The sequence below is a fragment of the Sphaeramia orbicularis genome, chromosome 12 (assembly GCF_902148855.1).
Source record: "Sphaeramia orbicularis chromosome 12, fSphaOr1.1, whole genome shotgun sequence".
Classification (NCBI taxonomy): domain Eukaryota; kingdom Metazoa; phylum Chordata; class Actinopteri; order Kurtiformes; family Apogonidae; genus Sphaeramia; species Sphaeramia orbicularis.
Window position 1 is genome coordinate 79,396,887 of NC_043968.1, and position 13,573 is coordinate 79,410,459.

At 40.0% G+C, this 13,573-nt stretch overlaps 2 protein-coding genes across 2 annotated transcripts in view; one reads left to right on the forward strand and one right to left on the reverse strand.

The window, feature by feature from the left end:
• The first annotated feature begins 2,802 nt into the window (after positions 1–2,802).
• ndufa5 (NADH:ubiquinone oxidoreductase subunit A5) lies at positions 2,803–8,787 on the forward strand. Its single transcript, XM_030149626.1, has 5 exons — positions 2,803–2,898; positions 6,337–6,381; positions 7,048–7,164; positions 8,112–8,177; positions 8,619–8,787. Exons 1-5 carry the CDS (start codon positions 2,878–2,880, stop codon positions 8,718–8,720), a joined length of 351 nt encoding a protein of 116 aa, XP_030005486.1. The 5' UTR covers positions 2,803–2,877; the 3' UTR covers positions 8,721–8,787.
• Positions 8,788–8,875: 88 nt separating this feature from the next.
• The window catches only part of cog5 (component of oligomeric golgi complex 5), a 53,061-nt gene continuing 48,363 nt past the window's right edge, over positions 8,876–13,573 (reverse strand). Inside the window, exons 18-22 of the mRNA XM_030149623.1 lie at positions 12,719–12,956; positions 11,522–11,598; positions 10,242–10,368; positions 9,819–9,898; positions 8,876–9,143 (exon numbers count right to left, since the gene is read on the reverse strand). Of these exons, the coding sequence (XP_030005483.1) occupies positions 9,026–9,143; positions 9,819–9,898; positions 10,242–10,368; positions 11,522–11,598; positions 12,719–12,956 (640 nt within the window). The 3' untranslated portion in view covers positions 8,876–9,025. The remainder of the gene's footprint in view (positions 9,144–9,818; positions 9,899–10,241; positions 10,369–11,521; positions 11,599–12,718; positions 12,957–13,573) is intronic.

The window sequence follows — 13,573 nt, forward strand, 5'->3', positions numbered from 1 at the left end:
GTCGTCGTTGCTATGGTAACAGAACTAGAGTCAAACTAACTGACGTAACTGTACCTGTAGATAGTTAGACTTTTGTAGAGAGACGCTGTCTGTGTAAATATTTGAGATTTGTAATATATTTTTCTACTATGAATTTTTGTACTGTAGATAGACGTCTTTTTTCTTCCAAACATTTGTAAATGGATGGTTTGAAGACTGACAGCTGGCTCTGCTCTCCTTTGAAGTCATTAAACTTCTCTGACCTCAACTCTGTGTGATGTCATTAAAGGTTCTGAGAAGAGCAGGAACCCTGACCCTAGTCCTAGTCCTCACATGTTGGACCCGGGTCTGTCACTGGGTCATTATTATTGGATTATTACAGACAGAATACATGTGTAGGAGGAGGCTTTGGCTTTAAGGTCTGTTCCATGAACACCTTCCAACCTTCTTCAGCTCATCAGTGACAGACGGCTGATCCTTCTCTGACTGATGGACCTCATTTGTCCCCCTAAAGCTCAGGTGGACTCAGGTCTGGAGACTGACTCCGTAGAAGAACTCCCTCCTCTTCTTTGTCTCGTCGGGTTGGGGTTAACTCTAATTCTAACCCTGACACAGTTTGAAGGACCCATGAGTCTTAGTCCAGATGGAAGCTTATGATGGTGGAGGACGGACCCCTTCCTTCAGACAGATCTGCTCCATCTCCATCCCAGGGCACCACCACCTGGAAGAACGTCACCACCACTGTCGTGGTCGTAGGTCCGGTTGTGGGCGCTTTTGTCCACTCTTGTCTCTTTTTCTTGCACATCCTTAACCCTTCAGACCAGCCTTTCTCTCATGTCTTCTCACAGTTGTCAGATGTGGGTTTTTGACCGTACCATGATGATTTCTTCCTTTATTTGTGCTTTGTTTTTTCTGCCGATTTGTCTCAGTGGTGACGGTGTTTATCCTCAGCTTTGGTATTAACCCTGTTTCTCCCAGACCTTCGACTGTCATCAAGTCTTCCTACTGCCTCTGGTCTTTTCAGTCAGTCAATGAAATGTATTTCTATGGCGGCACATCATTAATCTGATCAGCCTTTCCATATAGAAGTGGAATAAAGCAGATGTAAACCAACAGAATCCTCCAGGGGGAGACAGGAAGGACAAACCACCTTTAACAGGTGGACACCTGGAGTAGACCCTGACTGTGGAGGATGGACCACTGATATGAGCAGATAAAGGGTTAAGGTAAGTGTGTGTGGGGGGGGGGCACAGTGCATATGAATGAAATCAAAGTGTTTGTGTGCAGAGGTCTAAATGTAGGGCAGAATGACAATCATTTATACTTAATGATTCAGAAATGTAACTGACATCCAAATCTATGGCACATGTATGTATGAATGAATGTGTTGCATTCTGCTTTATATTCGTAGTTGAATATTTGACTAGTTCTAAAATGAACAAGGCTTTTAGAACAATCCAAAAATATTCAATTAAAAATGCTCTTAAAAAAAAAAAAGTTTTTTGTTGATACCTATTTTGTTTATTTAATCACTGTTTAACACTTTCATGCATGAATTATGAGAACCTTAATGGGTCAAAACACAGTGATGTCCCATCAGAGAATGAACTTTAATTGATTGCCATTTCAACATTTATTTCAATATAAATTAGCTCCTTGTTTTGGATGATCCCTTATGGTCCAGCTAAAGCAAAAATGAATCGAAAAGTAAAAATGTGGGTTAAATTGTCTCTAAAATGTCCCGTCAGAAAGATTTTGAATACCGTGTTTTGACCCTAATCAAGATATTTTTCCTGAGTGTTTTTATTCCTCTTCAGGCATGAAAAAAACAATGCGATTGAAAATTTTTTATGAACCTATTTTTCATGGAGTTGCAAAAATATCCACTCAGCTGGACACCATGCATTTAAGTTTTGAAGCAAAGAAACATGTATTTACTGATATACTGTGTGAAAACTATGGAATGTTTTTTTAAAATGCTGCTAATCTGATGTTTGTCACATTTTAACATACTCTAATACTAGTTATTACTCACTTTAAAAAACCTTTTTGTTTAAGAAAAGTGGTTAATTACAGTCTATTAACAATAAAAAGCAATTGATTTACACTCAAACATGTTAGTGCTATCAAGAACAGCAGAGTTACAGTAATGGTATGAATGGTGTGTGGGATGATGCATAAGCGTCCACTGTGTTGGCTGATATGGAACTAAAACAATAAAATCCATGAATATACAAGAGAACAGCTGTAGAATAGCTGTCCACTGGAGTGAACACTATGCATGAAAGGGTTAAATGTTTAAAATGTGAGTGTTTTGTATTTCGCTTTTTTTTTTTTTAACAACTTTATGAACAACATTTGAGTATACAGTACAAAATTTTAAACAAACATCAAGATGCCAAAAGAGAAAAAGCATTTGAACATATAAGTTTAAGAAAATAATGCATAGATTTAAAAATACAAAGCATAAAATACAAATAATAAGTAAATAAATAAATAAATCTGACAAATATAAATAAATAAATGCAACAGAGAGTTCAGTCAGTATTGAAAAAATGTTTATAAATAGCCAATGTGTTAGTGCTTTTTTTTTTTATTATAATATATGAATTCTAAAGATTTAATATAATTTTCAAATTCTAATGGGACGATTTTAAAATTTGGGTGTGTTTTAGTATATTTGTTTTTATGTATATGAAATTTTCCAAATAATATGAATAAATTTACAATAAATTCTAGATTGTTAGTATCATGTTTAAAATAAGTAATTACATTTTAGGATGTTATATTTATTTTATTGTTAGTGTTTTGTATTTCGCATAGACCCCCGATATGTAGCCAGTGACGAAGGCGTTACGTCATCTTTAGTGGACGGAAGTTGCGGACAGGAGTCCAAGGATGGCAGGACTACTGAAGAAGGTACGGACAGAGGTCATACTGGGCTTTAAATAGAAATGTCAGCTTCAGAAATTAACTAATGGGAACTAGGTTATGGCTGTACATAAAACTTAGTCCATCTTCGTGTCTAATCTGTGACGTAATAGTCTAAAAGAACAGATTGAATGTCATGGCGGTTAGCTCTGTGCTAATTGGCTAACGAGACAAACGTACAGGTTATTTTGTGAATATAAAGGCCTTTTTCTACTGTTAATATTGACACTATATGTCTGCATTCACTGTTTAGTTCCTCTATTTACCTTTTACTTGGTCTGGATTCGGTTGTCGATATGCGAATTAACGACTAAAATGAATGTGTACTTTGTGAGTGTGAAACCAGTGTCTTAAATGTCTGTTAATTAAGGAAACAGAACAAACAGGTGCAAATATCAGTAAGAATCAGCTTACTGTGAAACTAAAGATGACCCTTCGGTTCAAAGCTCCCATTGTTTGACCAGTGACTCTGAATGTGTTGTCTGTGAGTCCACTTCTGTCCGTTTGGACCCAGATGGATCAACTAATCCATTCATCGGAAAAACACAACAGATCTGTATTTAACCCAAAACAATATCGGCTGCAGACGAGTCACTAATGATTCCATCCCATAATAGTTTCAGGTTTAGTTAGCGAGCACTAGCCTGCTAACTAGACCTGTTATGGCTAGAGACTAGTAAACTGTAGCACAGGTGTCAAACATGCGGCCCGGGGGCCAAATCCGGCCCGCCAAAGGGTCCAGTCCGGCCCTTGGGATGAATTTGTGAAATGCAAAAATTACACTAAGATATGAACAATCCTTTTAGTTCAGGTTCCACATTCAGACCAATTCAATCTCAAGTGGGCAGGATTCAGTAAAATACTATCAAAATAACACTGGTGTACAATTTTTTTTTAGAAATGATTTGCTTCAGACATTAAATGTGCTAAATGTTACATATTTTAATAAGATTAATTGGAAAATAAATGACAAAAGTGCCAGTTTGCTCATGTTTTCAAGGTATATGATTAAGTGTTATTACACATATATGTCAGGGTAGAGACTGCGATCTGGTAGGATCGGCGATTCTACCGGTAGAAACTCCGATCAGAGTCTCTACTGGTAGAAACTCCGATCGGAGTCTCTACTGGTAGAAACTCCGATTGGAGTCTCTACTGGTAGAAACTCTGATCCTACCTACCTAACCCTAACCCACATCTGGACTTTTTAGTTAGTCTCAGCCCGCTCACATAATATATAAATAATTTATGGAAAGCACCAAATATTAAAACCATTTGTGAAATATAAAATGACAACAATTTTCTCAAAACCTTTGGAATTTCAACATTAACTTTGCATTTGGCAATTCTATTGGTAAGATCGGAGTTTCTATCAGTAGAGACTCCGATCGGAGTTTCTACTGGCCGGATCGGAGTTTCTACCAGTAGAGACTCTGATCGGAGTTTCTACTGGTAGAGACAACGATCGGAGTCTCTACCGGTAGAATCGCCGATCCTACCAGATCGCAGTCTCTACCCTTACATATATATTGGTTTATGTACATTTATATAATAGTTTTATAAATCTTCCACTAAATAGAACCTGTAAAGTGAATGTATTCTAATGTGCAGACAGAGTTTTGAAGTAGATCTTGTAGCTCTGAGACAAATATTCCTTTTGAGTCAAACCCATTCTCTCGTTAATTCTTGAATTTCACATTTTGACCCAAGGCTGTATCTTGGAAAGTTCAGCCAACCAGCATTTTTGACTTGACTTTTCTTTATCAGTGACTCTCATGTGGTAAAATTTCATTACTTTTATTCTGGAAGCATTTTCCTTGTAGACCAGTGTAACATATAAATAATGACAACTCCAAATTCCTCTCTTTGTAAATGTAAATATTTTCATGTATTTACACTAAAACAAGCATAATTTCACAAAAAATTTGAATAACCTGAACAAATATGAACTACCTGTAGTGTTTTATGAGAAGTAAGTACAATTTCAACAATATTCCACCCGATATTCAATATTTTGTGTATTTGTAGACCCGCTGTGATTTGTAAGTTATAATGTACATGTGAAAATGATAAACTGAAGCATAATATTGTTAAAATTACACTTATTTTTTGAGTTTGTTCATGTTATTCACATTGTTTGAAAGGATAGTTTGGAGATGTAAACATTTTCATTGTTTAATTTTTCTTATTCTAATACATAGAGAAAAGTTTGGAGTTGACATTATTTATATATTATTATGTTATTATTTTACTGGTTCAGCCCACTTCAGATTAAATTTAGCTGAATGTGGCCCCAGAACTAAAATGAGTTTGACACCTCTGAACTATAGTCTTCAACCAGCTCGATGGATGAAAACGGTAGAATTACAACAATAGTGTCTAACTAGCTAGCGGGCTAAAGTAATCACAACACGTAGGCTATCTTAAGGTAGGTTTTCCTCTGTTACACACCGTGCACATGCCTCAGTACTAACATGATCAAGACCCAACCAGTCGAATGACGAGTTTGTGGTCAACTCTTTAAGAATCGATTTGAATGGATTTAACCCATTCATGCATTGTGGTCACTACAGTGGACAGCTGTTCTACAGCTGCTCTCTTGTATATTCATGGGTTTTGTTGTTAAATTTGCATATCAGCCAACACAGTGGACACACCATCTCATAGACTGACTTTCAGACAATTACTGTAATTTTACAGTTCTTGATAAACTTGATCGGTAACGTGTGTGTAAATCAATGCTCATTGTTATTAGACTGTAATTAACAGTTTTCTTGAACAAAAAGGGTTTTTTTTGCATATTATCTCCAGAAAGTGAGTAAAAACTAATATTAGTGTATGCTAAAATGTGAGAAAACATCAGATTAGCTGCATTAAAATGTTTTTATTTCATAGTTTTCACACAGGATCACTTTCTGATGCATTTTAAATACATGTTTTTCTTTGCTTCAGAAATTAAACACATGGTGTTCAGATGAGAGGACATTTTTGTAACTCCATAAAAAATAGGTTCTTGAAAGAAATTTCAGTCCCATTGGTTATTTCATGCCTAAAGAGGAATAAAAACACTCAAAAAATATTGATATAAATTTGTCATAATTCATGCACTAAAGGGTTAATCGATTTGTTGTTGCAGCACTAAAATCAACCAAAGTTCAGCGTTTAAATTGAAATCCTGATTTGACATGTGCTAATTATGGATATGAGCTGATGATTGGAACTTTAACAGATAATAACAGAACGTCCTCCATAACTGCTTCTAAACAGAACAACACAGGTGCAAATATTTAGCCATGTTATGGTCTGTTGAACATCAGATGGTTCCTTCACTCAGTCAGGCAGGTTCACTAAGTCCACTTCCTGAGCCCAGAACACAGCTGAATCCTGGTAGTGACTCTGACTGAACCGATGCTTGTTGTGTTGCAGACGACCGGTCTGGTGGGCCTGGCGGTGTCCCAGAACCCACATGAGGTGAGAACCACCGTCTGTCCAACAGTGTGTGTGCAAATCAGACACTTCAGACATCCAAAGGATGGAGAGTAACACACTCCAGCTGTCAGTAATCTGATTACTCCTAGTTATGGGACTTTTATGGTCATGGAATCAGAATAACTGTAATAATCAGATCACTATAATCAGATAACTAATAATCAAATAACTGTAATAATCAGATAACTAATAATCAGATAACTGTAATAATCAGATTACTGTAATAATCAGGTTACTGTAATCAGATAACTGTATAATCAGGTTACTGTAATCAGATAACTAATAATCAGAGAACTGTAAAAATCAGGTTACTATAATCAGATAACTAATAACCAGATAACTGTAATAATCAGATTACTGTAATAATCAGGTTACTGGTATCAGATAACTGTATAATCAGATTACTGTAATCAGATAACTGTAATAATCAAGTAACTGTAATAATCAGATTACTGTAATCAGATAACTGTAATAAGAAACTGTAATCAGATAACTAATAATCATAACTGTAATAATCAGATTACTGTAATCAGATAACTAATAATCTGATAACTGTAACCAGATTAATAATTTAATAACTGTAATAATCAAATAACTGTCTGTTGTTGTTACTTGTTCCTGTGAGTGACCGGTTGTGTTTGATCCCAGCGTCTCAGGATTCTCTACTCCAAAATCCTGGCGTCACTGCAGACGATGCCACAGGACGCCGCCTACAGGAAGTACACGGAGCAGCTGGTCAACGACAGGCTGAGCCACGTCACAGCAGTGAGTACCAGCACAGGAAGTCCCGCCTCTCAACCCATGTTCAGTGTTAGCAGTTATCAGGACAAGAACAAAGACTGTTCATGGTCAGGAGAGTGGAAACGGGTGGGAGTGGGGGTGTGTGGGTGGGTGTGTGTGTGTTTCAGATCGTCCTCTGACTGTTGTCTCAGTTATCTTAGAGTTAAGGTTGTTTGTACTGTTAGGGTTAGGGTCTTTTATACTGTTAGGGTTAAGGTCTTTTATACTGTTAGGGTCTTTTATATTGTTTGGGTTAGGGTCTTTCCTACTGTTAGGGCCTTTTATACTGTTTGGGTTAGGGTCTTTCCTACTGTTAGGGTCATTTATACTGTTAGGGTCTTTTATACTGTTAGGGTCTTTTATACTGTTAGGGTTAAGGTCTTTTATACTGTTAGGGTCTTTTATATTGTTTGGGTTAGGGTCTTTCCTACTGTTAGGGCCTTTTATACTGTTAGGGTTAGGGTCTTTCCTACTGTTAGGGCCTTTTGTACTGTTAGAATCTTTTATACTGTTAGGGTTAGGGTCTTTTATACTGTTAGGGCCTTTTATACTGTTAGGGTTAGGGTCTTTCCTACTGTTTGGGTTAGGGTCTTTTATACTGTTTGGGTTGGGGTACACCTGACTGTGGGGGTGGAGCCTTCAGTTCTGATAGACTTACCCTGACTTTTTAAAATTCCCTTTCACTGTGCGGACTCATTGTGGGGTATGTGTGGCGCAGAACGTACACCCCTGTATACCCCCCCCAATCGTCGTATCGCTCAGCCTTAGTTGTATGTAGTCGTTAAAGTCATAATGGTCTGGATCGGTTCCATATGATGTTTTGTTCCAAATGTTCCCGTGTGTGTTCAGTCATTTTACCTCCAGGACAAATGAACGTTAAACTGCTGTCAAATGTTGGACCTGACTGAAGCAGACGATGCTTTTCTTCTCAGGAGACTGACGTCGAGAAGCTGGAGAAGAAAATCAACTGTGGTCAGATAGAAGAAGTCATTTTCCAGGTGAGGAAACCACACTGTACCGTCACAGCAGATTTTATTCAGATTAGGAACATGTTGATCAGCTTCATCATCACATTTCAAAAGAAAATTAACAAGAGTTAGATTCAGACTCAGACCATATGTAGTCGACTGTCATCATCCATCAGTCCAGCAGAGGGCGCCACTCAACTAACAAATGTAGACGAATGATTTTATAGTCGCTTTTGTGTGTGTACATTTATGTCCAGAGTTGTTTTTTTTGGGGGGGGGGGCATAAGGGTTAACACATCGTAGGCTCATTTAAATGCATTTCCTGGAACCGCAGCGCTTCATCACTTTGACTTGAACACGGTTTGTGCCTTTGTGATGAAACATTTTAAACTGAAGATCAGAGGGAATGCTTTGGTCTGTTTTCACCTCATGACGACTGTTCATGACCTGTGTGTGTGTGTGTGTTTTCAGGCTGAGTGTGAGCTGGCTCTGTCCAGGAAGATGTCGGAGTGGAAGCCATGGGAGCCGCTGGTGGAAGAGGCGCCCCCCAACCAGTGGAAGTGGCCCATCTAACCCCCCCCCCCCCCATGTCCTGTCAAACTGTGTTTGTGTATAAATAAAAATCCATATTTGTCATTGAGTGAAGAGTTTTATTGAACTTTGACAAATTAACCCCCCCCCCCCCTTTCCCAACAGCCTCGTCCTCTATTCTCACTTCAGTCACCCCCCCCCCACACACACACACACAGTCCAGTTCTCCTGGGTCAATGTTCTCTTCATGGGTCAGTCTTTCTCTACTGCACCTTTAAATCCCTCAGAGCAAACCTGCTTCCTCAGGCTCTTAGGCCACGCCTCCTCTGGCTCCTAGGCCACGCCTCCTAGGCCTGTGAGCCGACAGTGGCTTTCTGGAACAGCTGAAGCATGATGGGATACACGGGGGCGAACTCCTTCCCCTGCCGAGCCCTCACTGATTGGACGTAGGCCTCCAGAGTCGCCCTGTGAGAACAGCATCAGTGAGCAGAAGTACCACTAACTGAAGGCAAAGTACAACAACTGAGTACTTTTACTCAATACTTTACAGTAAAAGTACTGACTGAGTGGATAGTGTCTGAGCTGAATGTACATTTATGGACCTCTGCACGTTACTCCTGTCACAATTACAACCAAATATACGGTACATGTGTATTTTAAAGGGTGGTGGACTTATTGTGAGTACTCTCTGCAGTACTGTGTACTTTTACTCATAATGCTGTGGATGACAAGTCTTCTATTAGGTATTACTCACTAATTTACCAGTAGACCTGTTCAACCAGTAGAACTATTCAATCAGTAAAAATGTACTTAAGTACAGTAACAAAGTACAAATACTTGGTTACATTCCACCACTGCCAGTTACTGTCAAGTCAACTTCCAGGAAAACAAAACAAAAGAGTCTTTCGTCTAAAAGTCCAGATGAAACGTCACATTTATCTGGACGTTCTTGGTGCATTCAGGTGTCAGAGTCCACCTGTGCAGGTCTGGTGGTTCACCACTAGAGGGCGACCATCGTCCACTCTTACACCTGGGCCTTTAGCTGACCAGCTCTAACAGGTCAGTTCATGAGGAGATAAACCACAGACTGATGAAGTGAACAGCACCTGATTTAGAAAAAAAAAAGAAATAAAACAGTACCTGATGAGGGTCAGACGGTCTCTCTCAGACGGATGGTCGTCCAGCCACTGGGAGTACCGAGCAACCGACCACTCAGCTCTCTGTGGACATTCAAACAATGGACACTAGTGTATGTGGACAGTAAGAGTCACCTGGACAGTAGTGTGTGTGGACACTAAGGGTTACCTGGACACTAAGGATTACCCAGTCCAGTTGAGCAGACTTAGTAGATTTGTCCAATTCTGTTTTTTTTATATTTCCTATTTATTTATTTTTATGTGTATTTTTTTTTGCTGAAGGGGAACAGTCTAAACTGTACTGCTCATGTGTTTAGAGTTCCGTTCAGGACTGAATTTTACACTGTTCTACACATTAAACTACATCAAATCTGACAATTAAATGTGGACTGAGTAGGAGTGTGTGTGTGTGTGTGTGTGCTCTGACCTGGTGTGGAGACTTTAACTCTGATGGAGCTCTGGTGAAGAGGAAATGCAGCAGTACACTATAAGGGATCAGGTTTCCAACCACTGGACTGTTGACAATGAGTTCACTGGTCTGAAACAGCAGGGGCCTGAAAAATACACCGAAAAAACACACTGAAAAATACACCGATAAACACACTGAAAAAATACACTGAAAAATACACCGAAAAACACACTGAAAAAATACACTGAAAAAACTACACTGAAAAATACACTGAAAAAATACACTGAAAACTACACCAAAAATACAACGAAAAATACACTGAAAAATACACCAAAAAATACACCGAAAAAATACACCAAAAATACACTGAAAAATACACCAAAAAATACACTGAAAAATACACCGAAAAATACACTTAAAAAAATACACTGAAAAATACACCAAAAATACACTGAAAAATACACCGAACAGATGAATACAGGTAATAAACAGTAGTAATACACTGAACAGATGAATGACTTCCATGTGTTTGGAGTTCATAAATACTGTGAACACTTTGGGTCCACAGGTCTATAAATGATGAACAGCTGATCAGTGGACTTCTGAAAGATGATGTGGTCACTGTGGTTTGGGTTAGGGTTAGCCTAACCTGAACCCTATCCCCATCTTATCCATCAAAATAGGAAAAAATTCCATCCAAAAGGGGACAAAAGGTCCATTTTTACAGGTGATGATTTTATTTTGGTTCAAATAATAATTGGTATTGACTTAAAAGGAGCTTTTAGAACCTGTTAAAATACGAGGAGCCATTACTGGAGTATAAGTAATAATTATGATCAAATATAAAAAGATATCAAATATGGGACCAAGGTCCAAAATGAAACTGAAGTGTCATGGTGCCCGTTGGACTTTGAACTATGAGCAGAAGAATAAGATGATGTCATAGAGAGCACCAGTCAGATCATAGTAAACCATCTTCAATTAATGATTCAATGTTATTTCTGTTCAACTGACCCAATAGTGTTCATATTGGTGAATGGAGACAATCCCATAATAATCATGGGCATTAATAATCTAATCAAAATTAATCACAACATTATATGAAACATGCTTTTGGTTCGGAAACACTGACGTTCCACGTGTGTGGTCAGTGGTCGTGTTGGTTGTCTTGTGTCACAGACTGAATCATGTTCTTTGATATTTTTGTCTCTTGGTTCTTTTCAGATTAGAAGGAACCTGAACCTCCACTTTGTTCTGGAATGTCCATTCTAATGCACATGTTAACAGTGAATACACACCTGAAGGAGCGCAGCATTCTGTAAGGTTTCCCCAGATCAGACACTCTCCTGCACAGAGGAGCCACCGCCATCTCCATCTGACACAAGGACAAACAAGAGAAGTGTCCTGAGAACCAGAACCAGAACCAGAACCCTGTTCCTAACCCTGACCAGAACCCTAACCCATCTCCATCTGACACAAGGACAAACAACAGCCTATGAGTGTCCTGAGAACCCTAACCCTGTTCTTAACCCTGTTCCTAACCCTGAACCTGTTCCTAATCCTAACCCTGTTCCTAACCCTGAACCTGTTCCTAACCCTAACCCTGTTCCTAACCCTGAACCCTGTTCCTAACCCTAACCCTGTTCCTAACCCTGTTCCTGACCCTGTTCCTAACTCTAACCCTGTTCCTAACCTAAACCCTGTTCTTAACCCTGTTTCTAACCCTAACCCTGTTCTTAACCCTGTTCCTAACCCTGAACCTGTTCCTAACCCTGTTCCTACCCTGAACCCTGTTTCTAACCCTAACCCTGTTCTTAACCCTGTTCCTAACTCTAACCCTGTTCCTAACCCTGTTCCTAACTCTAACCCTGTTCCTAACCTGAACCCTGTTCTTAACCCTGTTTCTAACCCTAACCCTGTTCTTAACCCTGTTCCTAACCCTGAACCTGTTCCTAACCCTGTTCCTACCCTGAACCCTGTTTCTAACCCTAACCCTGTTCTTAACCCTGTTCCTAACTCTAACCCTGTTCCTAACCTGAACCCTGTTCTTAACCCTGTTTCTAACCCTAACCCTGTTCTTAACCCTGTTCCTAACCCTGAACCTGTTCCTAACCCTGTTCCTACCCTGAACCCTGTTTCTAACCCTAACCCTGTTCTTAACCCTGTTCCTAACTCTAACCCTGTTCCTAACCCTGTTCCTAACTCTAACCCTGTTCCTAACCTGAACCCTGTTCTTAACCCTGTTTCTAACCCTAACCCTGTTCTTAACCCTGTTCCTAAACCTGTTCCTAACCCTGACCCTGTTTCTAACCCCGTTCCTAACTCTAACCCTGTTCCTAACTCTGTTCCTAAGCTTGTTCCTAACCCTGTTCCTAACTGTAACCCTGTTCCTAACCCTGTTTCTAACTCTGTTCCTAACCCTGTTCCTAACCCTAACCCTTTAAATGTCCTGAAAACAGCCTCTGTTCGTTCATCGGACTAACCCAAACCCTGACCTGTGCGAAGTCCGCTGCCAGCCTCATCTTGCCGCCCTCTCCCAGCGGTCGCAGGAGGCTGGCGTGACGTACGAACAGCTCGATGGCCCTCTGAGCGATGGCCTCGGTGCTCTCGTAGATAAAGTCTGCACACTGGAAGTGGCGGAAGTAGTCGGCCATCACTCTGGAGATGAAGCCCTGCAGCTCCTTCATGTAGAGGGAACAGGGCACGTCTGGCTTCTCCGTGTTGGACAGAGACCTGAAACCACCACAAACCCTCATCACACACCTGCACACTGGACCATAGACAAGAGGAGGAACCTGGAACCACCACAAACCTTCATCACACATCCAGAGGAGTTAACCTAAACCCAGATTAGTTAACCTGAACCCAGAGGAGTTAAACTGAAACCCAGAGGAGTTAACTCGAACCCAGAGGAGTTAACCTGAGCCCAGGGGAGGTAACCTGAACCCAGATTAGTTAACCTGAACCCAGAGGAGTTAACCTGAGCCCAGGGGAGGTAACCTGAACCTAGATTAGTTAACCTGAACCCAGAGGAGTTAACCTGAGCCCAGGGGAGGTAACCTGAACCTAGATTAGTTAACCTGAACCCAGAGGAGTTAACCTGAACCCGGGGGAGTTAACTGAACCCGAACCCAGAGGAGTTAACCTGAACCCAGAGGAGTTAACCCTAACTTAGAGGAGTTAACCCTAACCCGAACCCAGAAGAGTTAACCTGAACCCAGAGGAGTTAACCGTCCAGTGTGGATGTGAACTGAGCTCATGCAGTTCAACCTTTGAACCTGGTGTTTATGTGAATGTGTTTGGGGACTAACGCTGACTGCACATGGGTCATCATGCATCCTCTCTATTGA